The following is a 21,015-nucleotide window of genomic DNA, read 5'->3' as shown; positions in this document are numbered from 1 at the left end:
ATACAGACATGAAATCAAGTTCTCCAAGTATCACAAAGAGGTGATTTTTATGAACGTCGTATCCCCATCTTAGTTTTACTGTCTTCAGTGCAGAAGCTTGGCTGGCCTGCCTGGGTTCTCGTAGCACCCTGGTCACCGATTTTGGATTACTTGTGCAAGTTTCTCCCTGGCTCAAGCTTGACACTGATGGTATTGTTCTTGTTTAGGACAGCACAGCTACAGATCCGACTTCTTTTCTGCATGATGCAAAAGGAAATACAATTCTGCAAGCATTCTACTGATGATGCAGAAACTTTACGTCATTAAGTTATCAACGGTTAATTTATAAAAAGTATCCCAAGTAAACAAAAAGCTCTAATTCTGAAAACTGCATTGTGGATAAGTGGGATAGGAATACAGTCACAAGACCTGGGGGAAGAATTCTGTTCAAACTATCATTTAAATAATAATTTTAGGATAGAGGGGTACAGGTGGTAAGTGTGCAGCTGAGTTTTATCAAAGATTTATCAATTGTTGGATGAAGACTGGTCTCTTACAATAGTGTTAGTCAGTTGGCTTGTGTATGCTAGTGTTCACAACCTCTGCAGAGCCTGGGAGCTCAGGGAAATGTTTACACCATCATTGCACAGGTGAGGAGCCAAGACACGTCCAGAGGCAATGCACATCCAGGGGCATACAGCTCAGGCACCCGGGTGGCTCGTGGCAAGCGAAGGAATGAATGCAGAGCTCCTGTCCTGAGCCTCTTCTCACCAGACTCTTCTTGTCTATGCTCTCACGCAGAGGATATCCAGCAGAAAGCAGACGTGCTGGTCTTTGGGTGGGCTTGAAAAAGATTAAACTTGTCATGTTAGGTGCTGCTGTTTGGTGGCAAGAAGAGGAAGATGCTCTGCCTTCAACCTGGAAAAGAGATGAAAGAGGGGAAAAATCACAGAGCTCTGTGCAGTCATGAGTAGCATGGGAAGGATGACTAAGGAATGCCTGTGTAATGTTTCATCCATTACAGAGGCTAACTAGTAAGTAGCACACTCAAAGCAGACAAAAGAAGGTATTTTTAACAAAATATGCTCAAGTTGTGCAGCTCCTTACCACGGAAAATAATAGAGGTTAAACCCTGACATGGTCTCAAGGAAAGACTGGACAAATCAGTGAAACAGAAAGTTTTTGTGTGCTGTTAAAAACAACATTTTTTTTTCTGGGTCAGGAATTCCCTAACAAATTGTCAGAAATTTGGAAACTAATCTGGGGAAGTACCAAGAAACATTTTATCTGTTTTCATCCCATTCCCGGGGAACAGCTTTTGGCCACTATTGGAGGCGTGATGCTGGGCTCAACAGATTTTTGGACTGTCCCCGAGCAGGCATGCCTGTATTCCTAGGAGCTGCCGGAGAGGTCAGAGGTGGAACGAGGGAGCCAGGAAATCTAGAAAACTGCTCTATTCTTTACTTTTTCTGCAAAACCTGCCTGTCAAAACAGGTGCCAATTCACACAGTGAAATATATCCCCAGCATTTCTCCATGACATCCCAAAAGAGAAACCAGCCCAAAGAGTCAGACCAGTAGCATCTTTGGTCCCCACGGGTCGAACATGGCCAAAAGATCATTCTGCATCAGCGAGAAGTCAGGACTGCAACGAAAATCTTCAAAGTCCCCCGTGGAGTTTCTGGAAGATCAGACTTTAAGAATACGTACCATGCTCTGGGCCATGATTTCCACGGCCAGAGAAGCCTGTATCTCGCTGCGAGTACCCTCGGGAGCAGTTAACTGCATCGCTTCACCCCATCAGTGGTGGCACGGACAAGGTTGCTCCTGGACGTCGTATCTGCCTGCCGGGCGGCCAGCCACACGCAGCGTCAGGCTAGCTCTACAGAAGAAGGATTTGGCTGCAAACCTGCCGGTGCTGCAAAGTGTAACACTGAAAAACCATAAAGCCGAGGCGCCTTTGGCACGGGGAGAGGCTTGTTCTGCTGGAAATCCAAGGCCACGAATGCAGGATCGGCGGCAGGGCCGGTCACTCCAGCTCCCTGTTTTAAGGATGCAGGAACTGGGTCAGAAAAGGCAATGCCTTTCTCCTGAGGGAATCAGGAAGATTTTTTTATTTTCATTTACTTACGGTTTATCATTTTGTTCCCTACTCTCAACTACAGCTAAGCCATTTCTGGTTCACTTTTCCCTCCCGACCAATCCTCTCCTCAGCTTAACGCCCGGAAAGCTTCATATATACATTTTCCTCTCTTCCTCGGTTTCTTTGAAATCCCAGTGCCTAATTCACCGTCTCTCCTCCTCCTCCCACAGCCTGGCTCTGGGTTGTTTGTGCCTGGGCCCTCGTTAGCTGCCTCGTTGTTCCCCCGCTCGTGCACTCAGCTGCAGACGGAGCAAGCAGGCAGCGCAGTCCCCTGAGAGCCCAGCCTCTCTCCTTAACAAGCTGAAGCAACTTTTTGAGAAATGTCAGCCTCCCCGGGCAGGCGGCTGAGTTCTCCGAGATAAATCTGGGACTCGGAGTGCACAGACACAGTAATTACCCGAAATGCATCCGTTAGTCCCCCCTCAGCCATCAGGTGCCGTCTCCCTGCTGCTGCCGCCGACGCTCTGGGTGCAAAAACCTTGCTTTCTGTCATCCTCCCTCCCTCCGCTGCAATCTTTCTCCCCGAAATTGTAAATGATAACACCTGTGGGGCTCTTATTTGTTCGTTCCCCGTATCTCTGGCTGCTCCCTGGGTGAGGCATTACGCCCACGCGGAGGCATGAAATACGCTGCAGCGCGCCGGGGAACTTCTGCACGAAAGGCGCAGGGAGCGTAAGCGATGGCGGAGCTCTGACATTGCTCATCTCGCCTCCGGCAGGACACGTTCGGGAAGCTACGGGAGCACACTAAAGATGATCAAGAAGTCATTCGCGCTGTATCAGCGTAGCCGAAAACAGATGAGCGGGACTGCTCTGGACATCCTATTTTCCTTTCGGCGCGTGTTTATTCTTCGAGTCATGCTATATTCATATTTACTTTAATGATTCATAAACAGCCCAGGTTCCAGAAGCTTCTAATTAACTCATCTATTTAGTGCTGTTAACAGATGCTCAGGGAGTGATTTATTGTACAATACCAACGTATAAATCCAGCCAATTGAATTGGCAGGCAGGCTGGGTAAATATCTTGGGCTGCTGGTGGATGAGGCTCCGTCCTAAATGCAGTATTAATGCTCTGCGGGCTGCGGCTGAAGCATTATTTTCTTCTTCTATTGCTGTGCACACGGAGCTGCGCTCTGCAACGCTGGTTATTTCTCTCTTTTAGAAGAAAAGATTTAGTGAGGTTCTGCAGAGGATGGGGGGTACGTATTTATCTTGTCTAAGAAGAAATCGATAGCCCCGAAGAAGTTTTCGCTCAAGCTCCTTTTCATTTACCTCTAGCTTTCTGTAGGCTCGAAAACAAAAGCAGTCTGTCCAACATGCTGCGGCAAAACAATCCTAATCTTTATCAGAAAAGTCACGCTGGGGACCCTGTCTGCAGGGGAGATGTGGCCAGACCTCCAGACCATTTAAATAACTAGGGGAATGGGACCGGCCACCGTGGGTGTGGGCAGAGCAGGGAGCTGAGGTGCATACACCGACAGCCAGATGTGAGCAGCCCAACAGATCCTTCCACAGGGGTGTTGTACGCTGCACCTAGGGCCAGTCCCAGTGCTTTGCATGGCTAAATCAGTAGGGGATCCTGGCACCGCTTCCAGCCTGGACCAGCCCCAGCCCCACCAGACCACGCAGCCGCACCAGTTCGGGCTGCGAACACCCAGTACGGGCCGGTCCCTGCCAGCAGGGCTGCCTTACAGACTGCTTGGAGCACTCCTGATTTAAGAATATAAATACATCCCTTCAGTTTTGGCCTGGTACACTTGTTTTACTTGGAAATTATTATTTTTTTTCAATTTTCAAAATGGTAACAACACACGGTCTGATTGCCTCTGCTCGTTGCCTGGGCAGGAGCTCTCCCCCAGAACTGGAAGGCGCGTTATTTACCTTGCTGGTCGGGAGCTGCTGCTATGCTGCAGACGAATTTTTACAGCTTTTCTCCTAAGAGCTCACTCCCTTTTCATCCCATTTCTTCCCAATGGCATCATGACTCAGTCTGTGTTAACAAAATACTAAGGAAACAGAGATAAATATTTGTTTAAACTTCTTAAGGTAGGAGTCATTTGAGGACTGTTAAAATATTCTTTTCGCAGTAATTATGTTAATCTTTTTTTTTCTGTCTGCCTCGTCTTCACAAAGGTGAATTTAAGTTTTGTGGCCCAACTGCACTGAAATGGACTGTTGTAAATGATAAGGGTTTATTTTTCTGCCTTTTTTTTAAAAAAAATAAAATTTATAGCAAAGCCATTGTTTTTTAATATACTTTTTACTCAGAAGGAGATTTTAAAGATGAGCCACCTCTGATGTCTACTTCAAACTTTACTCAAAGCAGCGCTTTCTGGAGCTGGGTTTGGGGAGGGGGGAAGAAATACAAACAACTCTCAGGGGGGAACACGAAGCAAACTACATTAGCGTGGCACTGTGCCCAAATAAATGAGGAAGGGAATAGACAGCTTGCAAAAGGTGATACACATTAAATAAATATGCTGCACTAAGGAATTTCTAGGAATTATTAGATTTCTCTTCAGCACTCGCTATTAGCAATCAGTGGAGGAACAATACCATGATGAGTGTGACTGTTTTAATTAAAGCTTTCATCTCAAGTACATTAACCTTCCTTGCTGTTTTGATCTCTGGCAGCCAGTTCCCAAGGTGCACGTACTCTCTCATACGGAAAAATAAAAGGGGCAAAGCAGTCCTAATGGGAACGCGCTGTGCTGTAAGCAGAGCACACTGATAAACCTCTCTTGCATGGCCTTGAGGGAAATCTGCAGACTCTAGGGACTGACCTTGCAGTTTCCACTAAGACCAGCCAACTCCCATCACTCGGGCTGGTTTCTTAAACTCCACGAAGTAACTGCCCTTCTATTCTGAAAAGCCAATAGAAGGCATCGTATGCTACAGCTGTGTACAGACCCTATATATGTAGGAATCTGTGCAGATAATGCACAGGTGAGAAATATTTTGCAAGCATATGATGCACACGTTGAGGGATTGTTTACAAACGTGCCTTAAACTCATATAGGGGAAGAAACTTTTCATTGTAAGAATTACATTTCTGTTAAGCAGAAATGCATGGAGAAAAGTTTAACGACTGATAAGGGATGGCTGGCAACAACATAGCATTGTACCCGTGCCACAGTATGTATTATACAGCTGATCCCTGCACTATGTCATCTCAGTTACTCACTTCTGCCTCCTAACGTTACCAGACATGCAAGGTACAGGAAACAGCTACTCAGGTAAGTCAGATACTCAGAACATTCTTGGCAGTTCCCTCCTCCAACGCAGTTCTGTTCTGGTCGTAACCTTCCAGAACAGTGAAACAAGGGCAACAGCACACGAGACCCATCAGGGCCAGCTGGCTGTCTTCGGGCTCCTCCACAGCCACGCTATGCTGTGATGGCTCTAGTTATAAGTCAGTGCTTTGTTTCAGCATTTTAAATTTGCATTCTTCCCATTTAAAAAGGTAGGATAAACTAGATGCTATTATAATATGTCAGGTATACCAATGCAATCACATGCACTCCAGGATCCCCTCAATAAAGATGATGAACAGACATACCAGTTCACATGGAGTAATTCATGCCTGAAGTGACTTGTTAAGGTCACCTAGTCATTTTGCAAAAGTGTTAGCTTTTGTAAAAGCAGATCTGCATTCAAACAATACTGATAAATAAAGAAAGGTTGGACTTGGTGCTTAGGGACATGGTTTAGTGGGTGACGTTGGTAGTAGGGTGATGGTTGGACCAGATGATCTTGAAGGTCGTTTCCAACCCTAATGATTCTACGAAAATACTACGCTCTTCTAGGTCCATTTCACATTCTGTAACTGAACAACTGCCAAAACTAGTTTTAGTAAGAATAGCAACTTCGATTTAGAAAGAAGTCTAGTATCCTACCAAAAACCCAGATGAAGTCAAAGAAATATTTCTAAAAATTGTTAATGATCATGTGAATGCTCCAGCAGGAATCATGAAGCTGGAGAGAACAATGAAACTCAAGGCTTCCTAAATATCTTGCTGCACACCCGATTTCTAAACAACAGAATAAATTATTAGGACAATAACCTCAACATGTTTAAAATGCAATAATAAGCAGTACCATCTCATAAAAATAAAGTTTTAATGTTAACAACTTAATTGCAATTATTACAGATTAATCTCGCTTTTTGCAAAGTTCAAACAATGCTCTAGTCCTGTGCTGTTGCACAAACATGGACCTATTCCTCCTCATTCTTCTGCACTGATTGCACAGCTTTTGTTTTAACCCTATTTCGCTTTCTTCTTCTTTTCTTCTTTTCAGCTGAAGGCTCCTTGCTCTCCTGTGTTTTCTTCTTCTTTTTCAGACAGCTGAGAGGATTGGGGCCACCTGCCCTTTTACGTTTTCTTCTCTTTTCACCTTCTTGCTTTGCTAGTCCTTCTTTTTCTTTAAGTTGCACAATGCTTTGCTTTTGGTGCTCTGGAACAAGCTGACTTGTCTGCAACGTTTGAACAAATGCCAAAGACTTAGGAGAAGGTTTGTCTAGCACCATAGTGTTCTGAATAATAAAGAGGAGAGGAACGCCAGCCTTCTTTTTCACTTTGTTTGCTAAATCCTGGTCCTGTAAAATTAAATACTTTAGTCAATATTTTGGGATTAAACAAAATTTGCAATTCAAATGCACCTACTTTTAATACAAAACTATAAAGATAAATTACATTACAAAAAAGATAAGAAACCTAATCTAGTAGATATAACTGGCAGAGTCTTTCAGAGCAATTTAAATTTATTTTTTTTGCCTTCTGATTAGCTGTACTTCTGACGGAAAATTTATTGTTTCCTTTTTTCTTGGATGTGTAAGCACATATGGATTTTTGAGAAAAAGTCCCTGTTTATTGGTATTTAGTCCATGATTTTACAAAGAACTGACATAGTTCATTCTATACCAAGTCATTTAAAACTCTCTGTATCTTACATAGGGATAAAGAATTTTACTGTAAACCATTTAATATCTTGCATAAGTGTTACATCTACAGTCCCAATACCAGATCTAAGAAAAAAAAAAAACAAAAAAAACTTGCCTTTCTTAAAAAATCCTTAAAATTGCAGTTATATGGTGTTTTAACACAATATCATTTCACTTTTCAGACTACTGTGCACAGCAGTTCAGGGTTGTGGATACACATACAAGCAATAGGCAAACTGACATTCAGCTTTTTTCTTACATATCTGTAGGTAGTCAGTGCATTTTCTCCACTTCCTGCTAAAGTAAGTAATATGCTTCCCTGGGTAAAGCAAACAAGTTGTTCAAGTAATATCAAGTAATACAGAATATTCTCTATTTCATAATTAGCAATTACATTTAAGAGTGAAGAAGGCTTTACAAGATTAATTTCCACAAGCTATTTAAAAATCTCATAATCGAGGTTTCCGTAGATTTCATTATCCTTAGGTATCAAAGGACGACTTCAATTGAAATGGTGTTACATTTCCCATGAGCATTTACCTGGGTAGCAACAAAGAAGTGATGAGGGTTGCCTTCTTCAACCATGGAAAGTAAACAGGCCGAGCCGCTCACAGGATCCTTACGGTGAGAACAGTTTTGAACTTCACATCTTTGGGCAATTAATTTTGCTCCATACAGCGGTTTCCCCAATGATTCCAATTCTTTCAGAACACATCTAAAAAACAAAAGCAACGATGATTTCTAAACAAGGAAATAACTTTTTTTTTTTTTTTTACATTAAAAGGTTGACATTACGAATTGTTGCATGTGAGTTAATATGGCATGAGCAATGCCCACTTATTCGGGCTCTGTGATCTGTAAATGGCACCCAGTAATCTGAAAGGATTAACCACCCCACATGCTTCAGTGACACTTCCTTGGTTCCAAAGTTCACCAGTTACAACACTAAGTTACATTAAATGGATTTTAAGATATTTTGTATCAAAGACAATGCTAAATCCTAACATTTATACACCTGAACTACTACGTAACAAATAACATTATTTGAATCAGCACAAATTGATTAAACATTACATGCAAGTTAAACTCTGCATTGGTATCCATCACCTCGCTTCAAACTTGCATCAGAATCCAACTGATTCACGCAAAAGAAGATAAAAGATTCTCCACATAATTAAAAATCTAGAAGCTTACGGCGTCACAGCATTCCAATAAGACAATAAAATGCAAAGCTGAAGTCCTCCTCTTGGCTCTGCTTAGAGCTAACGTGGGCACAGGACAGCGTAGTAGTCTATAAGGATGCTAGCTTGGATCCTACCTGCATGAAATTCAGAAACGAGCAGGGGATGAAACCTAACCTACCTAACTTACTTTGGCTACTGAGTCTTACTATTACATGCGGAAAGAGGTAGGAATGTATGTACGGCTTTGAAATACAGCTTTAAGAATGCGGTACCATGGCAATTCATCACAAGCGGGCATACCAAAATACTCTTCAAATCTTTTATTTATTTCACAGTTATCTGAGAAATAACTCCAAGATATTAAATAAAAGCATTCTTCTCTCCTGAGAAGAAATTTTAGCTACTGGGGAAAAGTATGGAGATTTCAGACTGTTCTTTTTGTAAAGAATCCCCAAGTGAGCAAGAACATTTCCTTAGGGAAGCCCTGGTTATGCAACAGATGTGCTTCCTCACCTACTACAGTGTGCTTACAGAAGAAAATTAGTCTGTTCAGCTGTCCTAAGTAAGAACAGGTCAAAAATACCCATATATATTGCTTAAAGAAGGATGAAGTGATATTTAAACAATTGGAATTTTCAAATTTTCAAATTCCAATTTGAAGTTTCAAAGTGATTTGCAAACCTTTAAAAGCTAGAGGTGTGACTTGATACTTTCAACTGCTTAGAAGCATGGGGCAGTTCTAAATGTGCTACAGGGTGAAAGAGTGGTTAATTTTTTATCCAAGGGTATACAACTTACTGATATTTGCAGTACGTGCCTCTGTGATGGGCAGTGGGCTATTCCATCCACAGGTGATGGTGACTTTATAACATACAATACTCAAAGTCAAATAAAAACAATGGCAACTTCAAGGCAACTTGGGTATTTATTTTACAGGCTCTGCTTCCACATCTCTGTCAAGCACACCCTTTAGAGCAGCCACTCTGAGGAACGGGCTGCCCAGGGAGGTGGTGGAGTCACCATCCCTGGGGGTGTTCAAGGAAAGGTTGGACGTGGTGCTTAGGGACATGGGACATAGGGACCCGACACAACGGGTTACCCCCTGCCCTCCCCTCCCTTTCGCATATTTATCATCTGGGGAAAAGAAACACCTGCTTCTAAAGGAAGCTCCCTTCCCTCCACACCCTAACTGACCGCACCCCTCCACCCCCATCCCCACCGCCCTCCCAAAATGGCGCCGGTGCCTGAGGAGGAGCCGAGCGCGGGCGGGCACCTCCCACCCCGCGCATGCGCCGCGGTCCCCGGGCGTACGGACCGTGTGGTGCAGAGCTGCGTGGGGCCGCCCAGGTAGCCGGGCAGCTGCTCCCGGATCTGGATCTTGTTCTGGAGCGCGGCGTGGCAGAAGGTGCCGTCCAGCAGCACCTGGAAGGGCTCGCGGAACTGGAAGTTGTGCTTGTAGAAGCCCATGTTCTTCTTGGCGTGCTTCTGCCGCCGCAGCTTCATGGCGCCGCCGGCGGAAGCCGCGCTGAGCCCGCCCCGCTTCCCCCGCCCCGCCGGGTGCCGCCCGCCTCCGTGTCCGTTGTTACCGGTTCTCCTTCTCCCTTGTCACGGTCACAGAATGGCCGAGGTTGGAGGGGACCTGCGGAGATCATTGAGTCCAGCCTGCTTGCCGAGCAGGGTCACCTAGAGCACATCGCTCAGGATGGCATCCAGGCGGGGTTTGGGTATCTCCAGAGAAGGAGAGTCCACAACCTCTCAGTGCAACCTGTTCCCGTGCTCTGTCACCCTCACAATAAAAAGTGCCACCTTTTATTGAGACAGAATCTCTTGTGCCTCAGTTTGTGCCCATAGCCTGTCACTGGGCACAACTGAAAAGAGACCGGCTCCATCCTCTCGACACCCTCCCCTCAGATATTTATACGCATTGATGAGGTCTCCCCTCAGTCTTCTCTTTTGCAGGATAAACAGGCCCAGCTCTTTCAGCGTCACTTTTTTGCTCCCATGTGTTCCTCCACATCTGGGAATATCCTGTGCCGGGTGCGTAGCTGAGGAGAGCCAGCTGGGTGTCCTGCCCCTGGTACGGGATGGCTGTATGAGGCGAGCAAGTAGCTTCAGGCACATAGCTACCTCTTCACGCAGATTACCTGTAAATTAGTTTGTTATTCTGTGTTTTGGGATGCTGTTCTAGCATCTACCATTTGTTAAGAGCGGAAATACACATTTTTTTTTTTATCTAAATCAGTATAATGGTTAAATCATAATTACAGTCCCAGAGAATTCAGCGTCAGTGTGGTTCAGTCATGCATCGGCGTACTTTTATGCAGGATTATTCAATTCCTACTTATAGTGTTTGGCTGTAGTAGATATGTTTATCTATATCAAGTTCTACGTGCACAAAATTCAAGTTGAAAAGCATGTATTCTGCATTTTAATACTTTTTTTTTTTTTCACGACACATAAACAATGTCATTTCACTGTAGCATGGGGAAACAGCTGTCATTCAGAAAGCTAGATGGCACAAACCTCTCCCTGTTCATCTGAAAACCTGAGCGCACTAGACATTTGGCAGTTAACAAACTGAACTTAATGCCAGTATTTTAGGCATGCAAAGAGGATGTGATATCTTAACACCATCGAAATGATAATTAGAGACATCTGGCTCTGTGCAGGTACAACAGGAGACATCTTAATGCCAGGGACAACTGTATTACAAACAAGATACTGCAGGTACCTGCCAATTTGCTCATTGTAATCAGTCAGTCTGCTCTAAGGTCATTTAGGCAAATACCGAGCTGTCATACTGTGTTGTTGTTGTTCCTGTGTTAACAAATAGGTGTTGGGAACGTCTGCTTCCAAAAAAGTTACTTACTGTTAAAAGAAGCAGAAAAGCAATGCAATTAGTTACTGTTCTAGAAATTAAAATGTTTAAATGGGGAAAAAATTTAAAGTGCTTGCAAGATGAAAAGTGCAAAGAACAGGTTATTGAAAGTATTTTCCATGGGATATGACTGTGCTGTTGGCAGTACTTTGCTGTTAAGTCCTTTCCAGCAGTATTCAGGGAGCAGCTCCATGTGTTCATGAGTGTCATGGGCATACATGGTTACTTGCCCTGTTCTGTGAGCTAAGTGATGTGCTGAATTTGTTGTTCTTTATTACATTTCATTCGTGTTGCTGACCTATTCTCATACTGGTGTGGTATCCCAGTTCCTCTAATTTCTTAGTTTCATTATATAAAAAAATCAGACAAAACCACTCAGCAAGACTCCAAAGCAAAACCTTAGCAGATGAACTCTATTTTTCTTGAAGTAATCTCCTCCTCCTCCTCCTTCTTCCACAAAATTAACTGCCAAAGACAGGCAGTTATTCCTCATTAAGAACACTTTGCCAGCACATCACACACTAGAGGTGTCGGCTAGAATACAGAACTGCAATGATAACAGCTGCTAATACACAATGAGATAAAAAGGAAAAGCAAGTAAATGAGAGCTTGAACTAGTCATAATTTTGAACTAAATGCAAAGGGAGATAAAATCCGGAGTTGGCTGTTAAATACCAATGCAGTGAGATATTTCCCACAGCTCAATTGGTAAATAGTATCATCACAGACAAGTTGTAATGCAATTGGTATGGTAAAATATGTTCAGAAGGATGGCAGGCAAACCAACAGCACAGATTTCTCCTTCATTGTGTGGAAGATAGCATTAACTGCGTGATAGACTACTTGCAATACCATTCAGTGAATTGTATTTCACTTCAGTGCAATTATTCTAAAATTTCCTTTTTGATACATTTTAGATGTTAAAAGTAGTGTCTGTAAGAACACTGTACCAGTTGAGTACTACATTTTTTTCTTCGACATCTTGATAGTATTTTATGTATAATAAAATTATATGTATAATAAAACTATATGTATAATAAAACTATATGTATAATAAAATTCACCATTTTCCTTTTACATTCACTTACTTTATTATTCCTGTGAGGCTTCTATAGAGTGGATGTTTTAACAAGAAACTTAAGGATCTCTTGGGAACTGCTGAATCCTGTGGTCACCAGGACCTGGGGATTGTTTCTTCCTGGCTGCTGTAGTAGAGCCATGTACATTTTGTAGGAGACGACCAGGTGCTGGACAAGTATATACACTTGCATACACACCAAGGGGACACTGACACAGCCAGCCATACATACAACACTACCAGAAATCGTATATAACATAAGTACAGACAGCAAAGTCCTGTTCTCCCTGTCTGGCTGCTCAGGACTGGAATTCCCAATTCACACCGCATTGCAGATCCCTCACACAGTGGCACAGTCCCCCAGCCCATCCTATATCCTTACCTAGGAGAGTGAGTTTATACAGAAGAAACAGTTAAGAAAGGGTTTTAATAAGAAGACCCTTCCTCCTCCCCCTTTTCCCACACTTCCTCCTGGATCCACCCCAATCCTTCCTTTCCCTGCCTTTTGGCCATTTCTGTGAACACCCCACTGTAAATTTTACATCATCTCACAAGCCCCTGCTGATACCTCATAAAACGTTTTGCACAGTCCCATATGCCCCCTCAAATACTTTTTAATTCTTGAGATAATGATGTTTTCCCCTTTTTATCAATGACAAAGGCTGATGCTCTTCAATGTGGCTTTTTTGGGGTGTTCCTTTACTGGCCATCAGTTTGTCCTTAAAGAGTGCTGTTCTTCACTCTTGTCTTTGTTACCACCTGCTCAGTTGGTAATTTCTGTGCATCTCTGTGTGTGTAACATGCCACTTAAATTGTTATTTGTTATTTCTTTTGTACTGAATTGTCCTTAACCACATTGTTTAGTGAACCAAATGCTCACATTCATATTCCACATACTCTTACAGAGGCTGTCTGTAGCACAACAAAACTTGTCATAAAGCTTAGAGGAAGATACCTCTTTGAAATTACTTGCTATTGTAGTTGTATAGTTGAGAAGTTCCATCAAATATCTGTCTGCACCACTATAAGACTAAGAGATTTATTTGTTTATTTATTTACTTACTTACTTACATATTTATTTTAAAGTGAGCATTTTATGGAAGAACTGGCATTAACAGTGGACTGCCTTCCAGGAGTATCATTGTGGAAAAGAAGGTGAAGAGAGTGGAAAGTGCTGAAGCACTTTGTAGCCTTTGTAAGCTTTGTTAACTCACAGGAACTGTTTTTGAAAGACAGAAAACAGAATTTGAAGTGTGGAACTTCTTTGTCTGAAACGCGGGTCCCTGACTGCTGCCAGAATACTTGCAATAATATTAATACCCTATGGGTAAGTATTTATGAAAATAAGTATTTATGAATATACAGCATTTATGAAAATGAGCTGTCACACTAGAGAAGGAGACATTTATATCGAAAGCGTGAGCAGAGCTTCATACTGAACTTCCCAAACCTGAGCAAGGATAAGTCGTCCTTCAGAGGAAATTGGGCTTCTCTGCTTGCACACAAAAAGACTTGCACCAGAAGAGCATTAGCTCTTTGCAGAGAGGACCGTCTCTTGGCATAGAGTTCAGCTCTTGTTTTGAGATACGAGGTAAGGCAAGAGTAGAATTAAGTAACAGAAAATTGCTGTGACGTGTGGATTACTTGAAGCTATAGCTGTTCTTTAGCTGTTCTTTATCAAAAAAGCTTTGATGTAGGCCTAATAACAAAGATTTGCCTTAATAGCTGGCACTTGGCAAATGCTTGTAGCTTGGCAAGAAAAAAGATCTCAACTCCTGATTCTCCCAAACGTGTCCTGTGTCAGACCTTTTTAATCTGAATGTGTTGCCTTTGGGCACATGTTGTGCTCTGTGGTTATCTGCAATAAGTCCTAGCACCAGACATACTTAAATATGAAAAATGAACTGATTTACAAAAATGAAAGGGGTAGGGTTTTCCTTTACAACATTTGGAATCAAAACTATCATAAATAAACACACGACAGTAAAGCCTGGTTGGAATATGTCTGAAAATACTTTCCTAGGGGTATTTTAGATTTTTTTCTGAGGTATAAATAGGCCACAGAAGAAGATTCAGCAGCATTTAATATACTAAATTATTATTTGTCAGAATGTTTATTATTCATTGCTGGCCGCTCCTTTCATCACCTTGGGGCTGGTTTTGAGCTTTTGAATTTTACCCTTCATCATGTACATTCATCTTTTACAGTACCTATTTTTCTATTATCTCTTGGGAATGCAGCATCTGGATTTATAATAAACATGGCTGTGACAATCCCTGCGTTTTCTTTATGGATTGGTATGAACTCAGCAGATGAGAATTTTCCATGTGATAAAGCTTTCAGAACCCTTCTGGTCCTACTGTTACTGTACTCCTCAATTGGAAATTACTTCTGGCTTAAATACCCTAACTACCCATCACAGTACATCCCACATTAACGATCTTGTAAATTGTATGTCATAAAAAGGACACATTTAATGTGGAGGTTAGGATATTCAGTTTCACTACATACTGGTGGCTTCCATGAGTAAGAAAAAGAGTACAGCGGACATCTATGTGGGCTTTTAAGTGGCTGCTTATAGCAAATATGTGGAGAATGCTCTGGAGAACAACGATTTCACAGGAAACTTTAGCTTTCCTACTGGAGCAGAAAGAAATTAGAGGACTGAAAATAATCAGTGGAATTCTTGACAGTTTCTCAAATGTCATCCCAACCTTTTTATCTCTCTCTCTCTCTCTCTTTTTGACCGTGAGCTAAATTTCTATGGGTGCTAAACAAAATGGGTTACATCAGCTAACTAAATCTTTTATCTTTCAGAATAGATACACTAATACACATCACTTAGGTTATGCAGCATTTTTGGTTGACGGAGCTTGTTAAGATGTACATGTACGTACAAACAGAAGTTTTCATGCTCCTACAAGTACACACAGGGGCATCCACTGAGAGCAGCCTTTCCTCCTGCAGTGTTCATCAAGACGTGCACTCGTTAGTTGCCATTCTGCTCCATGCATGACATTGCAGCACCACTCCCTCTGCACTTGCAGAGCTTGTAGATGAACTTGAGCTAAAGTTTGATATCAAAGTGCCATAATTTAGAAAAACAGGAAGTCTGTGGAGCACACAAGACTGGCATTTAACACTGTGTGGCAGCTGATGTGAAAGGTAGATGGAGGGGAAGAACGTCTTTATGCTGCTTTACGTTTTGTCTCCTGTTGTGCCTATGAAAGTACCCATTGTTTCATTTTGAGCAGAGCATCCCTCTCCCTCTTTCAGTTTTTGTGATAGAAAACAAATATATCTGGTCCACTTTAGTTCTTTTGGACGACTGCACCGTTGTACTTTGGAGACTGGAGGAAGTTGGAAGACATAAAACATTTAATATTTTTTATATGCTTACTTCCATTTGTTTCCTGATTTCCTGTTCTTCTTGAAGTTTGTTATCTTCTGCATGTGATAGCATGCGTGTCATCAACAATCAGAAGGTACATTAGTTGATTACAAAGATAAGGCTAAACAAATTGACATCAAAAGTAAAATTACGTGGTTAATTTCTTTAATTTCTTGCTTGAGATGAGAAAATAATTTTATGGCCAACATTCTGATTTGTCTGAGAGAACTCAATTCTGCTGCATGAGATATTGAACATATCTTTTCACCCTTTCATTGATTTCAGGTAGAAATAGAAACAGAGAAATGGAATCTTTAAATGTGGAGATAAATGATACATATTATTCATACTTAAATAATCTTCTAACTTGAACCTTCTACTACACTAAGAGTTTGTATCTGCTTAGAAACTTCCAATAATTTTGTGCAAATAACTATTTTCTTTGCTTTGCAGGCCCAAAATTATCAGTTAAAATGTCTTAGTCTTTTTCATCAGCTAGATTTTCAATTAGGTAATTTTATTGTTAGTTTCTGTGTCATTTTTTGTTTCTGTTAGTTGTATGGTAAAGGTTTTGAGGCGCTATAGTGATGGTCCGTTAGTAATAATACAAAGTAGCTATAAACACCTTGAATGTGAAAAGAGTGGATAAGAATAGAAGGTAACTGAAAAGAGTTATTGGAAAACAGTTATTGAAAAAAAGCAGAGAAAAAGTTGAGCAGTGAAAAAAAGTGTTCCAAAAGAAGAGCTCATATTTTTAAAATGTTTCCTTCATGGGCAGAAATATCTTATTATGCTACTGCCCAGAATAGCTGCTCCATTATTATTTTTATTTAACTGTAATGCTTTTACATTTATTCAAAAAAAGGCTAAAAGGTTATCTGTTTAAGAGCATGGCTGAAACCACGTATGACCTCTGAAACCTCCATTCTTCTTGAAAAGAAATTGAATTTTCAAAGCTCACATTCTGGCCCTGGAGTTCCTTTATTGCATTTGATGTTTGTCTCCAGGGGTTTCCATGTGGCTGTAGCTCCCACCTTCACCATTGTTCTATCACTGCTGAACCTTATTACTTTCCATTTCTTATTTCAAATAAAAAATCCAATAAAACCAATTTCTTCACTTTGTTTCTCTCGGAGAAACTTAGAAAAAAAGTATGGAATGGATTTCAGTATTGGCACCAATAATATCTAAAATCACAATCAGCCCCATGACAAGTCCTAGTATTTAGAAATATTATTCTTTGGGACAAAATGCCCATGCAGTTATATACCGTGACGTTAAATTTTCACATTGAGCTCCTCTGTGGGCAGCAGTAAGCGCTGGATGAATACCTGACCCTTCAGAAGATTATTATTTATCAGTGGAACAGGCCGTTGTAGATGCTGCAGACGTAAGTATGCAAAGGGCCTGACTTCGGTGAAGGGATTTATATCTGAACAAAGGGGGTGGAGAGCGCTACCTGATTTATCAGCGAGAGCCTTTGTCACCCTGGAGTTGGTGTGCCAGGGAACATTTCCTTAGAACGGAAATGCTGAGGTCGGCAGAACACAAGTGGCTGAAAACCGTGAATTACGGAGGGTTTATACACGGCTCAGCTTCCAGGAGCCGTGGGTGTTTGAAACTGCCTGCACGTGGCGCTCCGTGCTTCTGAGCACAGCTGCGGTTAATGGACGGGCAGTGCGTGCGCTTGGCAAAGCCGCGACCACTGGAGAGCCCAGGCCACCGCCCTGTCTTCTTCTGACCCCTTTTGTCTGTAAATAAAGGAAGAAACGTGCCTGCCCCGTTTCAGTCACAGCTCCTGAAACTCGATTCAGAAGTCTTCTTGCTGCTGTCCGTCCATTTTCTCCCAACCCGTGGCAGAGGGGAGCAAGAGGCTGGGTGGGTATCCTACGGGATATGAGAGTGGTGTGTGACTGAGAGGGTAGTATCAAAAGGCAGGCTGTGAATACAAAAGGGATTTCAAAAGGAACGAAGAGACCGTGCCGTTTAGCACGGGCAGAGTTACGCAGATTAAGCCGTGCCCTTGTACATAGCCATTAAGGAAGGGCAGCCTTACGTTCGCTGCAGCGCTCCCAGATACAAACCCCGCTCCACAAAGGGAAGATGTTAGGTGCTGACTTCTCTTTCAGGCGATGTATGCGCGACCTAAGGCAGAGTCGGTGTTACATGTAACGGCACATTGAAAAGGGGCAGCAGTCTGCGCGGATGTGCCAGGTGCCTGCATTCCACCGCGCTTAAAAGAAGAGGCCCGAATACCTCATCTCCTCCAGATAACTGAACTGGAAACTTCTGTGGGGGTACAAGACATTACCAGGCAATTTTAACTCGGTGTTAGGAGAATCTGTTGCCACCGAGCTGTGGAGATTACTTTAATGCACACAGTTTCTGTTTGTAGATAATTAATGTTGTTTTAGGCAATTGGAGCTATTAATGCCGCTTTGTATTTGGGGTGCTGTTGTGTCTCAATGCAAGTACAGACTGCTATCTGCGTATCCTAAGTGATTCTTTTGTATTCCTGTACACTTTGTGATAATGAAATTAAGGCATTCATTATGCTCAGAAATATTTGGAATTGCTGAGGGTAGGGAGGAAAAAAACAACACAGAATTCAGACACAACTCATTAACCAACTGGTAACAAGTCATTGCAGGTTAGCCGATCTCTGGTAACTATTCATGTGGATGGTCTTAGCCTGCAGCATGTACAAAAGTAATTCAAGTTGCTTTAGCCCTTAAGGTAAAGTCAGTCTGACGATTTGGAAGGGATTACATCTTTGAAGCCTTAATCAGATAATTTCCATTTAGCAGCGCTCCTTCTGCTCGTTGCACTGATACGGTGCAGCGAGGCCGTGGAGGGAGATGACACATCTGACTTATATCAAGGGTCTTACTTAGGCAGGAGTGAGGAATAAAAGGGCTTTGTTTGGTTCCATCTGCCTTCTGACTTAAGACTATCATTTAAAAACGACTAATGGAGTTTGGGCACCGCTTGAGTTTTCTAAACTATTTTGTGATGGAAGTCTTATGTTTGTGGTTTTCCTGAGTAGCTTGGGCGATGCTACTCATTTTTTTTTTCAGTTTGACATCCTTTTTATGTCCTCTTTTTCAAAAAATGAGTATTTTAAATGGTGAAATTTTCTATGACCTCTTGCCTCCAGTGACGTGATGAGTTCTATATAGTAGGAAGTTGATATTTTTGTTTCATTTTTCATGTTAATCATAATTAACCAAATTGACTGAACTGTTCTGGCAGTGCACTAAATAATGAGAGCCCTGTGCAAGTCCATGGAATACGGCTATTTTATGTGCCCACAGCAACGGCTTTGAACATGCTGATGTTCTGTGCTGTAGATACTATTTTTTTTAATTATGTGGACTTTTTGTTTAAAAACTGATAGGCATGAATAATGAGTCACATTTATGTTATACAAGGGGTTTTCATTTCCTTTTCAGATCCCTAGGAATTTGCCGGTGGTAAAGCACTGTGTGTTTACCGATATACCGATAAAAAGCATTTGCGTGTTTTTTCTTTGTAAATACCTTTCACCAACATCTTTGAAGTAGCCCACAGATCTCCAGGAGTCCAAAGGCTGGAGCTGAGAACCACTACATTACCGTAATATTGTTTCTTAATCTTAGTTTTCTTTAATTAAAGCTATTTGATCATATTTGTAAATTAAATCTGGATATGCATGCATATATAACAGCACCGTGAAGTATTAATATTGAATCAAGCGACTTTGTTCTCTAGAAAAACTTCAAAAGGCAATGCCAGTGGGTGTGCAACAGTCATGGAAAGCTGCTAAGGGTAGGACTCCAATTTGCAACACCTACACGATGGTTGAGCTCATTGGCCACGGAACACCACTGTGAAACTCCGTGTTGGTATTGCATCAGCCCTTGTGAGAAGGATTTTTTTTTCAGAACAGCACCCTAATCCTGCTGCACTTGCACACTTCAGTCTCTTTGGGGCACATTTGACCTCCTTGATGCTGCAAATTCTAAACTTCACGCTCAAACTCCACTTAATGGATATCCCCCAATGGGAAGTCTGAAGTGGGTTTCATCTCACCAGTCTTCAGCCATCTATTGTGAGGTGTTCATGGCTAAGCCAGGCATCTACATCTGTTGTTATAGTCAATACAGATCTTGTCAGTGATATCGGTGGCATTTAAGTTTTGATTTCCCCGATGGGTATGTTTATTAGACAAGATTCTTTGCTTGAATCTGTTCTAGCCCTCATGCAGGCAGCTGGTAGGGAGCATTCTCTGTGATGCTAAGTCCATTTTATTGGAACAGACAAGTGCTGGGCCTGTCTGCCGGAAAATACAGATAATTTTGGTATTGGCGTTGGTATGTTCCCCTTCCCCAGTTAGAAGTTAGTGTCAATCACACTATTGAAATGGTTCACGGTGGGTTTTTATGAGGTTACGTACTTGGCAGAGCATCTGGAGAGCGTTGGGGTGCTTGGTACACCTACCTTTCTCAGACAATTTAATTTTTCAACTGAATGCGGGGCTTGGAGTAGTTAAAAGGGGGGGGGGGGGAGGGGAAGCAAATCGAAAGCAGCATTTGACTTCTAATGTATCACTTAAACCCCCTCTTGAGACTAACGTGAGACATTGATATTCCAGGGCTTTGTATCTAATGTCATGTTTTTGTATCCTGCCTCAGAACATGGGTTGTTATTCAGCCTCAAGATAGCTATTCAAGTACCTTCACAGTACTCTACTGCTTTTAAAGCTAAAATCCTACACTACCAAACCCCTTTTCTCCTGGAGGTGCTTCCCCCCCGTACCAAGCGAGCTCGTTAGCTGCACACTTTCCCCCTCAGCGCAGCCCCTGCCCAGCCAGGACCACAGGGATGCCTCCACGCCGCCCCTAGCCCCCGAGCTGCCCACGGGGGTGCGCTGCGAGCCCCCCGGGTGCCCACAGAGGATCCCCGGAGCCTGGCGGGTGCCCAGAGCCGAGGGGCGGCACCGCCCCCCCCCCCCGCATCAGCCCCCCGCCGCCCGGGGGACACAAAATGGCGGCGGGGCAACCCTGAAGCCCGGCGCCCTCCCACACCGCGCATGCGCGCCCCGCTCCCCCGCCCCAGAGGTGTTTCCGCCCGGAGCCTTTTCGCGGCGCACCGCCGCGGCTTAAAGCCCCGCTTCCGGCGTTTCGCTTTTCTCTTTCCGGCCGGGGCTGGGCGAAGATGGCGGCACGCAAGGAAGGCTCCGGCGCGGCCGGCGGCGGCTTCGGCGCCGCCAAGGGCAAAGGCAAGGCCGCCGCTGCCGGGGACGCGGCCGTGAAGCAAGTGCAGATCGACGGGCTGGTGAGTGCCCGCTCCGGGGGCCCTGGGGGCAGCGGCGGCGGCAGCTTCGCGGGCCGGGCTCGTTCCTGGAGGGCAGCGGCGCCTTCACGGCTGTCACCTTTT

General features: G+C 43.0%; 2 protein-coding genes across 2 annotated transcripts in view; one reads left to right on the top strand and one right to left on the bottom strand.

Annotated features, from left to right (window-relative positions):
• Positions 1–6,226: 6,226 nt before the first annotated feature.
• UTP23 (UTP23 small subunit processome component) lies at positions 6,227–9,804 on the bottom strand. Its single transcript, XM_080582037.1, has 3 exons — positions 9,565–9,804; positions 7,606–7,780; positions 6,227–6,720 (listed from the first exon to the last, which is right to left on the bottom strand). The coding sequence occupies exons 1-3, from the start codon at positions 9,750–9,752 to the stop codon at positions 6,340–6,342; spliced, it is 744 nt and encodes a 247-aa protein (XP_080438163.1). The 5' UTR covers positions 9,753–9,804; the 3' UTR covers positions 6,227–6,339.
• Positions 9,805–20,755: 10,951 nt separating this feature from the next.
• EIF3H (eukaryotic translation initiation factor 3 subunit H) overlaps positions 20,756–21,015 on the top strand; it is an 85,514-nt gene continuing 85,254 nt past the window's right edge. The window contains exon 1 of the mRNA XM_080582036.1: positions 20,756–20,913. Within this exon, the coding sequence (XP_080438162.1) occupies positions 20,794–20,913 (120 nt within the window). The 5' untranslated portion in view covers positions 20,756–20,793. The remainder of the gene's footprint in view (positions 20,914–21,015) is intronic.

This window comes from Anser brachyrhynchus (genome assembly GCF_964034855.1).
Source record: "Anser brachyrhynchus genome assembly, chromosome: 2".
Taxonomy (NCBI): Eukaryota; Metazoa; Chordata; class Aves; order Anseriformes; family Anatidae; genus Anser; species Anser brachyrhynchus.
The sequence above is the reverse complement of the archived record's forward strand: the minus strand, read 5'-3'. Positions and strand labels throughout refer to the sequence as shown.

Bases quoted from the DNA above. Each gene is read 5' to 3' on its own strand.
- UTP23 (XM_080582037.1), bottom strand. From the start codon at position 9,752: ATGAAGCTGCGGCGGCAGAAGCACGCCAAGAAGAACATGGGCTTCTAC. The intron at 7,781-9,564 runs GTCCGTACGCCC...TTTGTTTTTTAG, and splicing joins ACGCAGCTCTGCACCACACG to ATGTGTTCTGAAAGAATTGG. The intron at 6,721-7,605 runs GTAAATGCTCAT...TTAATTTTACAG, and splicing joins ACTTCTTTGTTGCTACCCAG to GACCAGGATTTAGCAAACAA.